This window comes from Nyctereutes procyonoides, unplaced genomic scaffold (assembly GCF_905146905.1).
Source record: "Nyctereutes procyonoides isolate TBG_1078 unplaced genomic scaffold, NYPRO_anot_genome, whole genome shotgun sequence".
Taxonomy (NCBI): Eukaryota; Metazoa; Chordata; class Mammalia; order Carnivora; family Canidae; genus Nyctereutes; species Nyctereutes procyonoides.
The window spans coordinates 2,464,535-2,484,509 of NW_026575130.1; the positions used below are offsets into that span (position 1 = coordinate 2,464,535).

At 34.8% G+C, this 19,975-nt stretch overlaps 1 protein-coding gene across 1 annotated transcript; it reads right to left on the bottom strand.

Moving 5' to 3' along the window:
- Positions 1–13,160: 13,160 nt before the first annotated feature.
- Positions 13,161–13,382, bottom strand: LOC129521130 (ubiquitin-like protein 5). Its single transcript, XM_055342351.1, has one exon. It carries the CDS (start codon positions 13,380–13,382, stop codon positions 13,161–13,163), a length of 222 nt encoding a protein of 73 aa, XP_055198326.1.
- Positions 13,383–19,975: the final 6,593 nt, after the last annotated feature.

Below are 19,975 nucleotides of genomic sequence, written 5' to 3' on the forward strand. Positions count from 1 at the left end.
CTTTTGTATTTTGTATGATACAGCAGCCTAGTGTTATCTCCCTGCTTCTTGGTCACCTCCTCACAGGCCCATTAGCATACGAAAATAAAATTGGTATGCGTCACTGTAGAGTTTTCTGCACCTTGGTGTGTTGTATATTTTAATGCACACAGACATACCCAGATCATTTTAATTTTAATGCTAAATGTGTTATTAATTTTCAGTTGTAACTTCAATATTTTGGAGATCCGTTTTTTTCAGCTATTAACGAGTGTCACAACAAAACTTACAGTGCGCTTTGGCAAATGTATCAAATTAGTTGTGATTGTTCCAATCTCAAATTTTTTATTTGAAATAGTTGACACGTACATTTTTCCTTTCTGTTTCTCTGCTTAATAACAGATTAGTCGGCTTTTATTTCTGGTAAAATTTAAAAGTAATTTCCTGTCCAAGAAATGATATTTTAGCTATATAATATAATGTGACTATAACTACAAATTTGTTTCTACTTCACCAGTTTTAACTTCTCTTTGTAATTGTCTGTTTGTAAATAAGTTGGGAGATTGATGGCAATGATAGAAATAATAAGAGCTAACTAATAGTGATCATTCAAGCTCAACTGTGGTGCTATACTTTTAACATATTTTTACATTATTCTTTTATTTTTAAAAAAATAATTCAATGAATGAGGCATTCGTATTCCCACATTTAATAACTTTTTGGGTCTTTTTTGTTTTTATTTTTTTTATTAGAGAGAGAGAGAGCACTAGTGATGGAGGGAGGAGGGACAGGGGAAGAGGAAGATAGAATCCCAAGCAAGCTCCAAGCCCAGCAAGGAGTTAAATGCAGGGCTCAATCATACAGCCTCCAATCATGATCTGAGCCGACCTCAAAAGTCAGACATTGGGGGATCCTGGGGTGGCTCAGCGGTTTAGCGCCTGCCTTCAGCCCAGGGTGTGATCCTGGAGTCCTGCGATGGAGTCCCACGTGGAGCTCCCTGCATGGAGCCTGCTTCTCCCTCTGCCTGTGTCTCTGCCTCTCTCTCTCTCTCTCTCTCTCTCTGTGTGTGTGTGTGTCTCTCATAAATAAATATATTTTTTTAAAACTCTCATTCAAAGGAATGAGCTACTCAGGTACTTCCCCCTCATTTTATAGATGGAAGTAAAGCCTAGAAAATTTAGTTTCACAGATTTGGAATTGAGATAGTTCATTTTTTAAAAAGATTTTATTTATTTATTCATGAGAGACACAGAGAGAGAGACAGAGACAGGATCCCAGGATCATGACCTGAACCAAAGGCAGACGCTCAACCACTGAGCCACCCAGGTGCTCCAAGACAGTTCAATTCCTTTTCTACCACTTACCCTCTGAAACTCAGGCTTTATGTTATTATGTAACATAATATGTAACATAACATAACATAACATAACATGACATAACATAACATGACTGCATCATAGTTACTGTAAAAATAAAATTATATATTTGGTAACTGGTAAAAGAAGGATTTAATGAAGTGTGGTTACTATTTTAAGGTATAACTCCTCTACCAATGACTTTTGTGCCCATTTTCAAGCCTCTATTTCTTCCAGAACCTCACTCCATCATTATTCCTCCTTTCATTCAAATCATCAATTCAAATTCAAATTCAAATTGATCCTCTAAATTTAACTTTCAGGATACAAATGTATTTTAATTTTCTCTATCTTAAACCCAAAACATCTGCATTTTCAAGTCAACCCTGAACATTGCTCCATACCTCATTACTCTGCTCTTTCTAAACTAAGTTATTAAGGTATCTTATCAAAACAATTTATCATAATACATTTCATTTTCCACTACCCACTTAATTTTTTAAAAATTATGAATTTTATCTAAGTATCACATGTCCTAAAATCAAATGATACTCAGATCTTAATAAATAATGATAATAATAATAATACATAATAATAATGGCAAAAACCACTAGCCAGCCTACTCCAGGTCCCAACCTAAGGGGGAAAACTGCCACAGAGGTTAACTCACTTAAATTATTTATTGGTATATTCTGGTATTTACCACCATATTGCTCAATAATATGCTCATACTACTATTATTGATACATCTTTCATAAATTATCTATGTATCTACTATTGTGTTAAAAGGATGCAGTTATCTAGTCCTGCCCAATCCAAAGCTGTTTACTTTCCTTTATTCCTTTATTTCATATATTTAAATATATGAAAAGGAACTGCAAAATCCTTTTCACTACAGTTAAAGAACTCAAGTAAACAGTTTCCTAATCCTTCTTTTGAAGCTGCTCCAATCTGTACTGGATGACTGCTAGCCAGCTGCATAGCCACAGACCCAGAATATCCCTTCCCCCTATTTGCCTTCTGTCCCCCACCCCTCTCTGGTTTCCAAAGTCTTATGTTTTGACCATTTCTAATATTATTCCTTTTTCAGGCTGTTTATGCTGCTGCAGTTTTTTGAAGAAGTCTCAATGGAAAATGAGCTATTGGTGAGGCCTTGCATGCAAGAAATATGTTATCATTTTTGTCTTTGACCTTGGTGGACACTTGGATATAGAGTTTCAGATTGTTAATCAATTCTTCTCAGCCTCTGAAGGCATGAACTGCTGTATCCTGTGTCTCAGTAATACTCTTGAATAATCTAATGGTAATCTCCTCTCTGTTCTGTGATATGTGATCCATTTGTTTTTGTTTTTGTTTTTGTTTTTTGCTTTGTTTTGTTTTTCTTCTTTCTACTTTTAGGATTTTTTTTTTTTTTTTTTTTTTTTTTTACTTTTAGGATTTTTAAAAAATTCCCTCTGTTCTAAAATTTTAGGATAGCTTGTGATAGAATCATTTTATCTTCATTTTTAAAAAGATTTTATTTATTTTTTATTTGAAAGAGAGAGGGAGTGGGTAGGAACAGATGGAGAGGGAGAGAGAGAGAATTTCACGTAGACTTCATACTGAGTACAGAGCCCAACAGGGGGCTCAATCTCATAATCCTGAGATCATGACCTGAATCTAAACCAAGAGTTGGATGTTCAATAGACTGAGCCAGCCAGGCAGCCCCATTTTATCTTCATTTGTGATAATGGTGGGTATTTGGATCTTTTATTCTGGACAGACATATTCATTATTTTGGAAATATTACTTTTTTATAATCTACTTATTTTTTCTGTTCACTTTTTCTAAAATACACATTATTTAAAAACTGGACACTGTACTCTAATATCCCATTTTGTTTTTCTATTTTCTACTTTCTGGGAGATAATCTCAACATTATTATAAGCATTCATGAAATGTCTAGTGATCTTTGGCTATCAAATCATAATTTAAAGTGAAGCACTAAAAAAGCTTATTGAGGCTCTACATGTGTTTGTGGGCATGTGTAGAGGAGGGCACTTGTTGAATGATGGACTTCTTCATAATAAAGTTCTACCATAGAATCCCAAATTGCTATGTCTATAATTTTTGTTGTGATCACTGCTTTGCTTTTGCCTTTTGTTTGTTAGCTTGCTTGTTTGAATCTTTTTAGGTCAATTTCTTTCGAGATGAATTTTCAAATATCTTGCTTGGTGTTACACACCTAGCTATTTTCATGCTGGTGACTGGAGAAATAGGATGGAGACTGTAAGGCTTAATTAGCAATTTCATTTATTCCCCTGATTGTCAGGACATTTTTTCACCCTCATGCTTACCATTAACTCTCCCTAATTTTCCTGAAACCAGGATCATTTTGACTCAGGTTTTCCTGAGAATAAGCGTGTATCCGTTGCTTTGTTAGGAAGGGCTATTCATATGTCTGTACTGGTTTGGGGAAGATGTTGATCAGTCTAACTTTGTGTTTGGTAGACTGTTAGAAACTGTATAAGAGGGACACCTGGGAAGCTCTGTGGTTGAGTACCTGCCTTCGGCTCAAGGTGTGATCCTGGGATCCCACCAGGATGAGTACTACATAGGACTCCCTGCAGGAAGCCTGCTTCTTCCTCTGCCTCTCTTTATGTGTCTCTCATGAATAAATAAATAAAATCTTTATTTTTTTATTCATGAGAGACACAGACTGAGAGAGAGAAACAGAGACATAGGCAGAGGGAGAAGCAGGCTTCTCTCAGAGACCCCGATGCGGGACTCAATCCAAGATCCCAGGATCACAACCCAAGCCAAAGGCAGGTGCCCAACTGCTGAGCCACCCAGGCATCCCAATAAATAAAATCTTTAAAAAAAATAAGAAAAGAAAAAGAAGCTGTTAAGCACTTACCTCATTGAAATACCTTGGGGATCCATTCCTGGAAACTTGCAGTGGTAATTTCTATAACACAATGTGCTTCCTCATTGCCACCTCCCATGCAGACTTTTAGCTCTTAGTTTCAATTTGTTGTAAGTCATTTATATCTTATTGATCTTTCTGCTGCTCATCTCCAGAGGAAGTGTTGATACCTCTTCCTGCGTCATCTCCTCTCTAGTACTCTATATAGTTAATGGGTTTAAACATTTTTATACGTTTTTGCTTTACTACCATTTCAAATCTTAGGAGGAATCAGAGAAAAAAAAGCACACATGTTCAAATCTTCATTCTAATGATACTTTTCAATTTTTTACCTTTTTTTTCAATTTTTTATCTTTGCCTTGGTAAAAAATCCCTTCATTCCGTCATGTGACTAGTGTCAATAACCAAGTCTAATGATCCCCTTTAAGCTTATTCTTAAGTTAATTACTTTTATAAAATTTTATTGCTTTACTGAAAATCTTTTTTCCTCTTGGTTTCTATGACCCAATTCTCTAAGTTTCCCTCAAACCTCTGTATAATATTCTAGATTCATTCATCCCTCTCTTTCTCTGATAACATCTTACATTTGACAGGGCAGGGATGGGGAGATTTCAGTATATTCATAATCCCCATATTGCTGCTATGTTACTTCTGTAAAACTCCATAAGGATTTGCATTGCTAACCTTACAATAGCAACCCAGTTTTCCAAGGGAAGAAAATTCTTGCTCTACGTGCATTGTTGCCTGGACTTTGCCAGATAAAACATGAACAGAACTTTTATAAAAAAAAATATATAATTCTTTCATTTCTTTTTATTCCAAAATAGCCATGTCTCATTTGTGTTGTTGCTGATGGTAAAGAAATTTTCCATTTCACTATGATTCAAATTTGGAAATAAAAAAAGACAGAATAAGTCTTCCCATTTTTCTTCCTGAGAGCAAAATTTTAAAGGCTCCCTGACCTATAACGAGAAAATCAAAGCTATTACAATATCACAAGAACAGTACAATAACTTAAAAAAGTGCATTGAGAAATAATAAAGAATTTCGATACCTAAACAACCCTGCCAAGTGCTTCATTGAAAAATGTTTGGTGGCATTTGCCTTAAAAATTCATCCTCTAAGAACTTTTCACAGTCAGCAAATTGAGAAATCCTGTAGGGTACGGGCTTAAAACAAAGCGAAAATAACCTTGGAACACCAAACCAACTGGAATCAGGATCGCATTGGGCTCTTGAGATTTCCTACACAGACAGTGATGTCATTTACAAACAGTTTTATTTCTACCAACCCAATCTGTACACCTTTTATTCCCTTTCCCTCTGTCACTGCATTAGCTAGGATTTACAACATCATATTGAATAGAGAGGAAGAGAGGACATCCTTGCCTTATTCCTGATCTTAGAGGGTAAGCTTTGAGTTTCTTGCCATTACATATGATATTAATTACAGTTTTTTGAAGATATTAATTATCAAGCTAAGGAAGTTTCCCTCTATTATGAATGAAATTTAAATGTCATTCTCCCTCACATAGTTGTTGATAATGGAATTTCTAACTAGTTCATGAGATTAGAAATCTTTGGAAGACACTGCTGCTTTTTGGTTCTATTTAATGTTACTCTTAATGCATAACTCTGTTTTTGGTTTAAATCAAAATTTAAGTAAATCTATGTGCTGCTTTCCCTAAGCAATTGTACTTCTTATGTGAAGACTAATAGGAAGCTAAAAATGGATTAATTATGTAGAAACTGTAAACGTCATTTTAGGAATTGTTTACATTCTTACTCCCTTAGAAGGGCCAGTGAAAGCTGAATGCAGTGAAGCTTCTGAGAAACTGACAGAGAAATGTGTTTAGGGAATAAATTTTAAAATGGTGGTTAATGAGCCACTATTGTTTCCTCTACGAAAAGGCAGAAATGGAAGTCATTCTGAAAACCCAATTTGCCAAAATAAAGGAAGGTTTCCTCTTCTCTGTGTTTATGTATGGAAAAAGGATATTCATGACATGCAATCCTTAGAACTGGAAAATTTTCTTCTTCTAACTGATTACCCATACTGAGCACTATTCAAATACTGTCAATTTGGTCCTATATGAAAATCCTCCTTCACTACACATTTCCATTCATTTATAGTCAACAAAATTACATTAAAAACAGTTCAAAAACAAATCAAGACATTTTACTGTAATGTTTAAGTAGCTTTAATTATATAATGATACATTTAGCAGTGATTCTTGATTTTCCTATCTCCAAACTTAATTTCCTTGAAATAATTTTAGTTATTATTTTTTTATTGCTTTTCATGTGAAATTGTTATTCTCCAGTGATTTTGCATTATATTAGATTTAGTTCTATGCCCCTGAGTTTTAATCTCAAACTTTCTATTTCCATCAAATGTTCATTATTGAATTCTATCAATGATTTCATTTTATCACCTCAGAACTATATTTTTTCCTATTCTACAGGTCTTTAAAACTGATGAGTCATAACATAAAATAAAGCATCTCCGTATTGCTCAGGACTATTGTTATGCAAATAAAACACACCTAGCTTAAACTGCTGTCTCTTTACATTTGTAAAGAGCATTGGAGGAGGTTGGGCAAATCTTCACAGAAATTTTTAAATGCCATCAGCTTTTGTGCATTGCCATGCTCTGTCTTGATCTCTCATCCTCTCCTCTTTCTCTCCATTTATTCACTTATCTCCATCTAATTTTATTTTAATATAGACTCATCTATGTGTTGTCAAGATGATTAGTATTCCAGGGAAAGCAAGATTGTCTTAGTAGCTTTCCCAAAATTTCCAGGGAAGAACTTGAATTGTTGCCTTTAATCATGGGTCAAGCAAGAAACCAATTTCCCTATTCAGGGATTGAATTACTCTAATTCCTTTGACTTGGGTCACAAGAACCCTCTGCGGTTTGTGGTGAACCAAGTAGATGCTGATTCAAAATCAAAGGGGCAGAGAAGAATTAATATGTATTGAGATAGATACTCTTCCAAGGAAGATACATCCATCACTAGTTCACTCTCTCAGAGCTTAATCTACTTCTCTTGTCACAGCCTTTGCCACCTCATCTTTGGCTGCCTAAATATAAATATACTTTGACAGGATTTTATCTTTATCAGTTCACTTATTTACACACACACACACACACAAACACGCATGCATATATTTCCATCTAGGCATTTCTTTTACATTTGGGGATTACTATAATAGCAATCCAAAGTAATATTATATTTCCCTTGGGATCTGCTATAACATTTGGAAGAATAAAAGAAAATGAGAGAGAGAGAGGGTAGAGGGTTGAGTTTGGAGGGTGCCAAAGAGAGAAAATTACAGACTGCCACTAATGGATTTCCAAAGCTATATGTATCTTTGCTTTTTTTTTTTTTTTTTTTTTTTTTTTGGCTAATGGGATCAATATCTGAGAGATCCAACTGGATACTTACAGAAATATTTTTGACTTGAACATTTATGTATTAATAAAATTTAAATATAATGCTTTTGGTCAAATTCTATTCAAATAATTTCTTTAAAATATCTACCTTGGGCGCCTGGGTTGCTCAGTGGTTGAGCATCTGCCTTTGGCTCCCGTGGTGATCCCAGGACACTGGGCTTGAGTTCCTTGTCAGGATTCCTACAGGGAGTCTGCTTTGTCCTCTGCCAATCTTTCTGCCTCTCTGTGTGTGTCTCTCATGAATAAATAAATAAAATCTTTAATAAGATAGCATTTAGCTCAACACTTATGGTTTTGTTAAATTGACTATTTATCTCCTTTCCAGATATTTTAATTGTCCAACATGGCTTAATTTTCAGGCATGTGTTACTAGGAATCTTACATGTCATGAGCACTCTAGTTGTACATCTTCATCTATATAAAGTATTTACAATACACATTCTGGTTCATAGCCACATTCCTTCCTCATGTTCCTAATCCTCCTTAATGTTCCACTGGAATAAATTACCACAGAAATTTTTGGTTAAAAAACACTGATTTATTATCTAATGGTTCTGGAGGTCAGAAGTCTTAAATGAGTCATAAGGAGCTAAAATCCAGTGTCAGCAAAGGATCTGGGGAAAAATCTACTCCTTGCCTTTTCCAGCTTCCAATTGCCTGCATTTTTTGGCTTGTGGCTACATCACTCCTCCCTCTGCCTCTATTATCACATGTCCTCTGACTCTCATCCTCCTGCCTCTCTCAATGTGATTACATCAGTCCCACATGGAAAACCCAGGGTGACCCCCATCTCACAGTCTTTAACCTTAATTATACTTGAAAAATCCCTTTAGCCATTTAAAGTAAAATATTCATAGATTATGGGATGAGGATTTACACACCTGTAGGGGTCATATTTCCGCTCACCATAATAGCTAAGGCAAATCAAGGAGTGTTGTAGATGTAAATCTCACAAGCAGACTGAAGTATTTGGTTTTAAATGTGCTGACATTATGAGCTAGTCACTATACCTTGGAGCACCAAAGCAAAATTCTGAAATCAAATTCTGTTTGACAAACATTTTTTAAAAGATTTTATTTATTTTATTATTTGAGAAAGAAAGAAAAGAAGCATGAGGGAAGGTGTGGGGAGAGTGGCAGAGGGAGAAGGAGAGGGAGAAGCAGATTCCCTGCTCAGCAGGGAGCCCAATGCAGGACTTGATGCCAGGACTCTGGGGCCATGACCTGAGCCAAAGGCAGATCCTAAGCCAATTGAACCACCCAGGTGTCCCCGTTTGACAAGTGTCTACTGAGTGCCACTGTTTGCCATCCAACATGCTATGGCTTCTGAGTCTGCCTTCAGAGTTACAGATTCGGTTCCCTGGTTGTTTTTCAATCAGAAACATTTGGCTTGAAGTATATGAAAGTATAGGAGCCTCAAGAATTATGGTTTAGGGAATCATGGTAAATGTAACCCCATGAATATGTTTATAAGTAAGTTATATGTTCAGGTTTCCATATCTTCAACTTTACTATATAAGCCCAAAATCTGTGAACCAAAAATTATGCCAATGCCTATATTTGGAGCTTCAATTATATATTGATTACAGTATTCCAGGAGCCTAGAATATTAATGAATAAAAAGCTAGAGGTAGAGTAGGTGAATTGATCAGAAAATTTGCTGGAATATATGCCCAAACTTCTACTTAAATTATCCCATGTTTATATATAAACCATCAATACTTATTGCCAAAGTCAGTCCTTTCACTTGAGCACTAATTTCTATCCCCTCTCACCTAGTCTAGAATGTCCCTTCAGTCTTTTTACCTTCATGTCAATTTTCTTCTCTCTACCAAAAGAATTTCATCAACATGCAACCACTTTTCTTGTTTTCTTATGTTTTATTATTTTTAAAAATTTTTAAATTTATTTATTGAGAGAGAGACCACATGCAAGCAGGGGGAGTGGCAGAAGGAGATAGATAATTGCAAGCAGATTCCACACCAAGTGTGGAGCCCAGTGCAGGGCTGGATCCCACAGTCCTGAGGTCATGACCTGAACCAAAATCAAGAGCCACCCAGGTGCCCTTTCTTATTGTTAAATACAAGAGATAAAAAGAAAAAAAAAAAAAAAAAAGAAAAAGAGGACAAAATATTCTTGGTCCTCTTTCTCTTGTCAATTATTAACCCATTTTTGGTTTGTTTTTCATTGAGCAAAATCACCAAAAGAATTATCTATAGTAACTCTAAGTTTTCTCTTGAAATTATTCCAGTTAGGCTGTTGCTCACACCACCCAATATAGCTGCTCTTGTCAGGATTAAGATGACATTGCAAAATTCTGTTGTCAGTTCTCAGCCCTCTTTGGCATCAGCAGTATTCATCACTGTGATTCCTCCATAATCCTGGATATTTTTTCATTTGTTTTCTAAAATATTTTAATATCTTTTTTTTAATTTTAATTCTCCCAATCTCATATAGTATTCCTTTTCAGTCCCTTGTGCTGGTTCTTCCTCTTTTCATTGATCTAACATTGGAAGGTGCTAGACTTCAGGAGCCTTCTCTTTTTCCCATCCCAGGTACTTTTTCTGAATTTATTAATTATCTCATTTGTTACTTCTAAACTTGATTATATAATAGAAATCATCTACTTTACCATGTTTTGCAAAACTAAACACCTGCTTTCATCCCCCAAACCTGTGCTACCAGCAGGCTTCCCCATCTTGGTTGATGGCAACTCTAATACCTAAATATTGTGCTGTGAGTTGAGGAATCTTGGAAGTCTTTATTTATATTAACTTATCTTCATAATAACCCTGAGACACAAGTTCTACAATTTTACCAGGCATAAAGAGGAAACTAAGAAATAAAAGCCTTAACCAAAGCTACCAAAGTCACACAGTCAGTGAGTGACAAAGCCAGCATCTGATCTTGGGGAGGGTTTTCCCAGAGTGATCATGGAATCCCTGCACTGAACTTGATGATTCACAAACTCTTCTCGTCTTTCATAGGACATATAAAAAATTTTGTTGAGAACTCTCTTTATTCCTGGGATAGCTAAAATTAATTACTTCCTTTCCTATGCCTCCACTATCCAATAGCACTTTTATCAAAGTACTTTTTTTTTTAAGATCCTATTTACTTGTTCATTAGAGACACACAGAGGGAGAGAGGCAGACACACAGGCAGAGGGAGAAGAAGGCTCTCTATAGGAAGCCTGATGTGGGACTCGATCTCGGGACTCCAGGATCACACCCTGAGCCAAAGGCAGACACTTAACTGCTGAGCCACCCAGGTGTCCCAGTATTTTTGTCTCTGTTCTAAGATCAGCTCCTTCCTGTGAAGGAAGATAAGATCTTTCAGAAGCTAAGAACTAGGGTGTGGGCCATCCCTGTTCTCACATGTTCTAGCTGCTAGTCACTTTTTTTTTTTTCTTCAAAGGCTCAACTGTATATTCAGGTTTTTATTGATTCACTGACTGCTAGTGTCAGTCAGCCTACTACAGCGAGAGCCTACAGTAGTTTTTGGCTTCACTAGTCTCAGTCGTATATTGTGGCTGAAGTAATGAGACAATCAATGTCTGATAGTACCAGAAGTTCCTTCTCACTGGTGGATTAAATGACCTGTTTTTAATTTCTATTTATGTTAAGTTGGTTTGGGAGAATGGAACTTTTGTCATGTGTGTGATATAAATGCAACTTTCTCATTAAATCCATCCACTTGGCATAGCTAGATGATTTGACTTCTTTTCCATGTTCTGATTTGCATTTCAATTCTTCAGTGGGTCTGCACTTTTTGTGGTTGTTGTCATTGGTTGCTGTATATGTATTTTGATAGGATACACCCATCAATCCACTACTGAAAATATCATAAATTGAAATGAATTCATGACACCTAATCTACTGAACATCATAGTTAAGTCTAGACTACATTAAACATGTTCAGAACCTTCATATAAGCCTACAGTTGGACAAAATTACCTAACCTGGATTCTATTTTATAATGTAGTGTTGAATATCTTATATAATTTACTGTACTGGAAGTAAAAAATCGAATAGTTTTATGAGTACAGAATGGTGTTAAGTTTGTTTACCTTTGTGATCATGTGACTCATTGCTGTTGATCAGAATCACTGGATAGTATCCTATCACACATAGCTAGCTTGGAAAAAGATCCAAATCCACAATTCAAAGTACAGTTTTTACTGAATGCTTATCACTTTCACACCATGATAAAGTAAAAAGAAAAAAAAAAAGCTGAATCACTAGAAATTAGGGATAATCTCTAGAATTTCCATTAGGTTTTAGGGATTTAAACTTATGGTCTTTCCCTAGTTACTTTTGATACCTCTATGACAGTTGAAAAATTAGAAATGAATATTTCTGGAGAATTCAGATGAAATGTTCCTACAGAATCAAAGCAAAAGAGCTGAAGTTCCTAAATCTTTGGTTTTATTGGCCTCCCAAACTATGAGCTACTTATTGTCTTGCTGCTATATCTTCTATTGTGGAGGCCGAGAAAATTAAGGCCTTTCCACCTCAAGTTTAGCATTAGCACAAGTACAGCCATCTCAGGCCCCTGAGAACAAGAGCTGAACTTTACCCGACTTCAGTCACAGGAAAAACCGCAGAACGCCCTTGACAGAAAGTCCCATATTGGAATGAAAACAGAACTTAAGAAACTCCCCCCACCCTTTCCCCCATATCAGAATGAAGAAATCCCCCCCCTTCTGGAGGTCCCCTAGACCAGCCCTTAAAACTAAGCTGAAACCCACCTGGGGTCCAAGTCCCTGGTCCACTGTGTCGGGTGTACTTGGACCCAAGCTCCAGCTTGTTAATAAACCCTCTTGTACTTGCATTGGTGTCAGCTCCTTGGTGGTTTCTTGGATTCACAATCTTGGGCACAACATCTATACCATATTATCTAAATTTCGGAGGGAAGGAGAGTACCTATTCTTTTCAACCATGATTTGTTTTATGAATTCCTCTGATGCATAGATCTCCTCTTTTGGAACCAAGAGTCTGAAATGTTATTAGCTCCCTAAGAGTCAACTCTTAAACACTGGTTGACATATTGATCATCAAACCTAGTTCTTGCTGCATACCATTTAAGAATTAAAAAAAGTTTTGTGAAATTAAAGCTGTCTACAGAATTGAGATGAACATGCTGTCTTGTAGCATAACTGTCAGCTTTTATTAATGACTTTTCGTGGCTGTGAGAATATTTTTTTCCCCTTTGGTGTTTATCATGAATAAAACAACTCCAAAAAAATATTGTGTTAGTAAGAGACCTGATTTGGATATGACCAAACAGCTTTTTTTTTTTCAATTTCTAAGATTTTATTAACATGAGTTTTTAAAAACAAACATCCCTAGCAGTGTGAGGGAGAGAGTAGAGAAGAGGGGAGGGGAGAGAACAGGAGGGAAGAGGAGGTGCGGAGTTGAGGGGAGGGCAAGACAGGGCAGGACAGGGGGAAGGAATTCTGCTTTATTGGTAATAAAGCTCCAGGTTCATCCCATTGCGGATTTCATAGTCCCCCAGAGACACGTGGTCCTTGGAAATCATGTAGCACTTCTTCAGGATGGTCTTGTTCCAACAGGTGCCAGTCTGGGCTGCAATCAGCTTCTTAAGGTCCCCGATTGTGTCATCAGTGTTGCACTTAACGCGCACCTTCTTCTCTAGACGGTGGTTGCAAACAACCTGGATCATCCTGTCTGGAGCTTTCACAGACATGCACACCCTTGATGGCTGGGTTTTTCTTTTTCTTTTTCTTTTTCTTTTTCTTTTTCTTTTCTTCTTTCTTTTTCTTTTCTTTTCTTTTTCTTTTTTTGGCCGGGTTTTTCTTAATACGGTCTATGATGCCCAGAACATAATGGACTTGACAAGCCTTGATTATAGAAACCTCATTAAGTAGAAATATATGTATTATGCCTTGCTAACAGATTTTAATAACTTGCATACTATCATACTCTGTGGCTTACCTAGTTAAGTGTATGGGGAAATTTGAAAAGTTTTTGATAAGTTATTTTTTTTTCTGTTCGTTATAGTCAATTTTGAAGCAACAACTATATTTATCATATAATCTGCAAACAGTTGTCATTTTGTAGAGTTTATAAATTTGATCTGTATATAAGAATGAAAACATGTTTGATTTAATCTAAAGTCTGCTTACTTTTGGTTGTCATTCACTTAAATGCACTCGTGATCAAGGAAAAATTTTATAAGTGAAATTAGTAAAGTGATTGATATATTCTATTAATAATCTTTAAGCATACACATATACCAGATAAGAAACTAACAAAATATATTTTCAGTAGAGCTTGTATTTATTGATTATTTTGGTTACCATGCCTTGCTACTTGGCTGATATTTGTGAGAAGAAAGTGGAGGTTTCCCCAAATGTACTGCATATTAGAAAATCCTTAAGAATAATTTAAGGCTTTGAAATGGTAAGCTCTGGTATGACCATTGCATTGTCCCTTAAACATTTCCAAAAACTTGAGTAGTTACTACATTTTTTGCTTTTTAATGCCACATAGTTTTCATCATATTAGGGTAAGAAAGCTATTTCTTTTTTTTTTTTTAAGAAAGCTATTTCTTAATAAGTTTTCTATAGTATACTAAATGGAACCAGCAGTTAGCTGTTATGAAAGGATAAATTATAACAACTTTGATCAAAAAAGATTTTTAAATATTGAACAATTAAGACTAAAATGATAATTAACTATATGAAGTGGAATTGTTTCTCCATTGTCCTGTTATTTTTCAATGTCATAAATACATACAAATCTCATGTAGGTAAGTCATTTCTGCATTTTTTTGGTAGAGATTTAATGAAAATATATTTTTTAAATTCTATAATTTCTATAACCATTATTTTTTATAACGATTATTGAAGAAATTAATTCATAGGTACATATTAAAATTATGAAAAAGGATTATGTTATACACAGTGTGTGCAGCCTTTCATTCTGTAAATATTATCTATTTTATTTGATATATATTCTTATTTACAGATTACCTATCATTTCACTATAATCTAATACTTTACAAATTCAAAGAGACTTTTTTTAAAATTATATTTTATGATTATAAAAGTAATATATAAATATATATGTATATATGTAATATATAAATTACAGAAATAAATTATGGTACAGAAAGAATTACAATAAAAATAAAATTCTTATACATTTTGATCACTTTTGGATAATACAAAAATTTTGCCATGTATCTTTCTTCATATATAATAGTATAAATAGTGTATACAGTATATATTTATAGAATATATGTAACATGCATTATATATAGTATATATGATATGTATAATAGTATATGTATACAGTATACAATATATATAATTCACCGTCTAAAGAATGTTCATTATTATATCTACATAATACAAAATAACACTTAATTGCAGCATGTTTCATTGAGTAAATCAAATTTATATAAATTATCTAGTATGGAATATTAGTTTATTCCCAATTTTTTATTATAAACAATATGATGATAGAGATTATTATACATATTTTTATATACATGTACATTTGTAGAGGATAAATTCCTAGAAATGCAATTCTTGGATATAACAGTCCATGCATTTTTAATAATTTTTATCTTCATTACCAAATTATCCTTCTGAAAATCTCATATGTAGAATTTGATACTATTAATTCCTCCCTTCCATATTAAACATTATAATTCACTTAAATATTTGACCTTACAATTGGCAAAAAATGGCAGCTTGTTCAATTTCCATTACAAGTGAAATTACTTTATCTTATGTATTCATAACATACAGAAGATGCAATGTTGTTTCTGTTTACTCATGCTCTCCACGTGCATTTCATAAGTAAAGTGTTCAGTTCATTCTCATTTGGTTTTAGTAGAATTTTAGAATGAGTTGTAAAATTGTATTAAAATTTTTTTCTCTTACATATGCTAGATATATCTGTGTAAATTTGCAAGTGACTTTTACTACTTTCAAAGTTTGAGTTTTCTTAGTACTACACATCTGAATTTTCATTTGTTTTAGCTGTATTTCCTATGTCTTTTTCTTTCTGTCCTCTATCTCTCTGTTTTTCCTTCCTTTTTTTCTTATTATTTTACATTCTAAATATCTATAAGAGGGACGCCTGGGTGGCTCAGTGGTGTAGTGCTTGTCTTTGGCCCAGGGCATGATCCTGGAGTCCTGGGAACAAGTTTTGCATCAGGCTCCCTGCATGGAGCCTGCTTCCCCTTCTGTCTGTGTCTCTGCTTCTCTCTCTGTGCCTCTCACGAATAAATAAATGCAATTTTTAATAAATAATACATACATACATACATATCTATAAGAATAGATGATGCTGGGTATAACATTCTATTAAAAATAAAAGTGGTACATTTTACATAAATAAATTATATTTAATTGAATTGTTATTTCTAAATATACTTGAAATGTAGGCCTATTTAAATGGGCATATTGGTTATATTCATAATGAGCACTAAAACCTGTAAATTGAAATATTTCATTTAAGCAAAATATGTTGGGTGATAACTTAATTATTTCCTAGAAATATCTTTAGTAACAGATTTAAATTTCAAAAATAATTCTTAAAAGATACATATTTTAAAACTATTTAATAAAATGTTGATCATCAGGTAACTTTTTCAATTTGGAATTTTTGTGTGTTTGTTTTCTTTATTTTCTTATTCTGGGAGGAAAATGTCACTGTATAATCTACCAGAGGATAAATGACAAAGTAATTTTTTTCCAAATATAGTGAAAGCAATTTTTAAAGGGTAATCTAATTGATTCAAATAATCATACATTCAATTGTTTAGTTCCTCTTATTTATATTCCCTATGAACTTCTTATTTATAATACCTAGTCTCTACATTGACCTACTCCTTCTATATGACTTATTGGTTTTTTTTCATATTACTTAATAGCTCAGAAGCAAGACAATAGTTTATCACATATTAGAAAGTGAACTATACATATTTCAAAAAAAATAATCTTATGTGATATTGATCAGCCCCTTGTGACATGAAATGTTGGTGTCTGGGAGCGAATGTTGAAAAATTCTTGAGATATTTTTGTTACAAAAAATGTGGTTTTATTAAAGCATAGGGACAAATGTGAACAGGACCGTGGTGGGGTTGTGAGTAGTGACTGATTATATAGTTTCAAGTTGGGACGGGGGTTAGGGATAGCATAAGGCGGTCAGGCTAATGTCAAACTAAGATTGTCTTTTGCCTTTAGCTAAGGATTAACATTGAGGCAGTTGAGCTCCATAAGCAAGATCACTCTCACTGTCTCAAATATTATCAATGGGCTGTACATTGTAAGGAAATTTAATATTTTTCTATATTTGTTTTGCCTTTGTTCTCCACAACGATTCATAGGATAAAATAAACCATTTCATAGAGTATTTGGATTGTAGCAATAATCAAAATATGCATTTTCAGCTGTTTCCACACTGAATACTTTTTCTCTGAGCAGGAGGGAAAACTGCTATTTCTCATATCAGATTTTGGCTGCGGACGATCCACAGCATGTTCAGAACACAAATACAGAGAAAGATCAAAAAGGTTCTTCGTGAATCATTGGATCTACTTAACATTTTCCTCTATCAAAGTATGTTTTATCAGTGATCCTTTCCACTGATCCATTGCAGATGCCGGTCCCTGGAGTTCCAACAAGCATTTCTGAGTGACGCAGAACACTCTTGCTCACAACTAGCCTTGATAAAGAATCAAAAATATAAATAAAATCCTGAATAGCGTTTAATGACATGAATTTATCAGATTTTCCCTTCAAGTATGAATCAAGTGAAATATCTTTTTGTATTTGCTGTAAAAACAGTAACAATAAAAATGCTGTTGAAGGTATTTTCTCTTATACCACTCCATGTCTTATAATAGACTATAAATAAAGTAATAAGAAATCATTTTTTCTTTTTTTTAAGATTATTTATTTATTTATTCATGAGAGACACAGAGAGAGAGTGAGGCAGAGACACAGGCAGAGGGAGAAGCAGGCTCTATGCAAGGAGACCAACATGGGACTCGATCCCGGATCCCAGGATCACTCCTTGAGCCAAAGGCAGAGGCTCAACCACTGAGCCACCCAGGTGTCCCTTAGAAGGTTTTTCTAAAGTTGATCTTTTGGACCAGTACTGCAAATCTGTCTCTGATATTTGCAGGGTTATTAGTACAAATAAACTTCATATACCATATGCCTAAATATTTAGCAAACTTAAAAGAAATTTTCAATCTTACTATCTTAAGAGGTATGCTTCCATAAATAATAATAGGCTGTGATCCTTAGCCGCCTGTGCAACCATTACTAAAAGCTTGCAAATTTGTGCTTTCTCTGGAAGTATCAAACAGAATAAAAGCTTCATTTGAACAGAAAATGAAACAGGGAATAGATAGATCCTCAGCACTCTCAGATATGACACTTCAGCATGACAGTATCTTTTGCATTTGTGCTAGGAAGAGGAATTTCACATGCTAGTAATTTACCTTTTTACTCCCTTAAGAACCCATGATTCCCAAATCCTTCCTGCATTCCATAAAAGTATCCATTTGTGAATATTGACAGGGGTATAAACCCAAAACTGACTTAATATTTGGAAATGGCTAACTTTTGTTTAAATGGAACTTACAAGAGATGTGTTCTGAATTCCAAATGGGATGGTTTTCAAGCTAGACCTCAGAATTACAAGCACTGAGGGCCAGACCCTGAGTGACCGAGGTAGCATATGCAAGGTTTACAATAAATTTATTTGTAAAGAAATGTACATATGTATGTGTGGTACAAAGGATCTCTGAAGCCAAAACCATTACTGATATGATTCTTTCTTTTAATTTGCCCCATTCTCCCTGGTGTGAGGTGGTATCTCCTTCTGGTTTTGATTTGTATTTCCCTGATGGCCAGTGATGCGGAGCATTTCCTCATGTGCGTGTTGGCCATGACTATGTCTTCCTCTGTGAGATTTCTGTTCATGTCTTTTGCCCATTTCATGATTGGATTGTTTGTTTCTTTGGTGTTGAGTTTAATAAGTTCTTTATAGATCTTGGATACTAGCCCTTTATCTGATAGGTTATTTGCAAATATCTTCTCCCATTCTGTAGGTTGTCTTTTAGTTTTGTGGACTGTATCCTTTGCTGTGCAAAAGCTTCTTATCTTGATGAAGTCCCAATAGTTCATTTTTGCTTTTGTTTCTTTTGCCTTTGTGGATGTATCCAGAAGGCAAAAGAAGTTTGTGGCCGAGTTCAAAAAGGGTGTTGCCTGCGTTCTCCTCTGGGGATTCTTTCTTTTAAATATAGTCTTTTTTTCCTCCACAGGAAACTGAACATCACTCAGCCTTTCCATAAAACCTTTTCTCCACTCATGGTATGGTGGTTCTCCAGTAACTCAGTATTTTTCCTGCAGATAGAGCTTTCTTTACAGCTTCCCAGTCTTTCAAACAAAGGCATGTATGAAACTTAATTAAGATAGTCATAGACAGTGGTACCTGGGTGGGTCAGTCAGTTAGGCATCTGCGTTCTGCTCAGGTCATGATCCTGGGGTCCTAGAATCTCTCATAGGAGGGAATCTGCTTCTCCCCCTCCCTCTGCCCTTTGTTCCACTTGTGTTTCCTCCCTCTCTTTCTCAAATAAATCAATAAAATCTCAAAAAAAAAAAAAAAAAAGATGGCGGTAGACAAATAATGCTCCTTCCCACCTCCCTCCTAAGATGTCCACGTCCCCATCTCTGGAATCTGTAAATATTTTACTTTACATGACAAAAGAGCAATGAAAATTACAGACAGAATTAAAGTTACTAAACAGTTGATCTAAATAGGGAAGTTATACTGGATTATCCATGTGGACCCACTGGAATCACAAGAGTCCTCAAAAGTGGAAGAGGAACTGACAAAAGAGAGTGTTGTTACGCGATGCTGGCTGTGCAGAAGCACACCTAAGCTGAGGAATGCACGTGGCCTCTGGAAGCCAGACAAAAAATAAAACATTCTCTCCTAGAGTCTACAGAAAGGAAATCAGCCTGTAGATATCTTGATTTTAGTCCAGTGAGTCCCACATGAAACTTCTAAGACCTCTAAGAACTATAAAATAATAAATTTCTAGCCATTTGTTATGGTATCATGAGGAAAGTAATACAGAGTCTAATTTCAAATTCTTCTCCACAGAGTTTCTAGAACCTGTTGTGAAAAAAATAATAATAAAATAAAACTAAATTAATTAAATTAAATTAAATTAAATTAAATTATTAAAATAAAATAATAAAGGGAATTTAAGTTGAGTCAGGA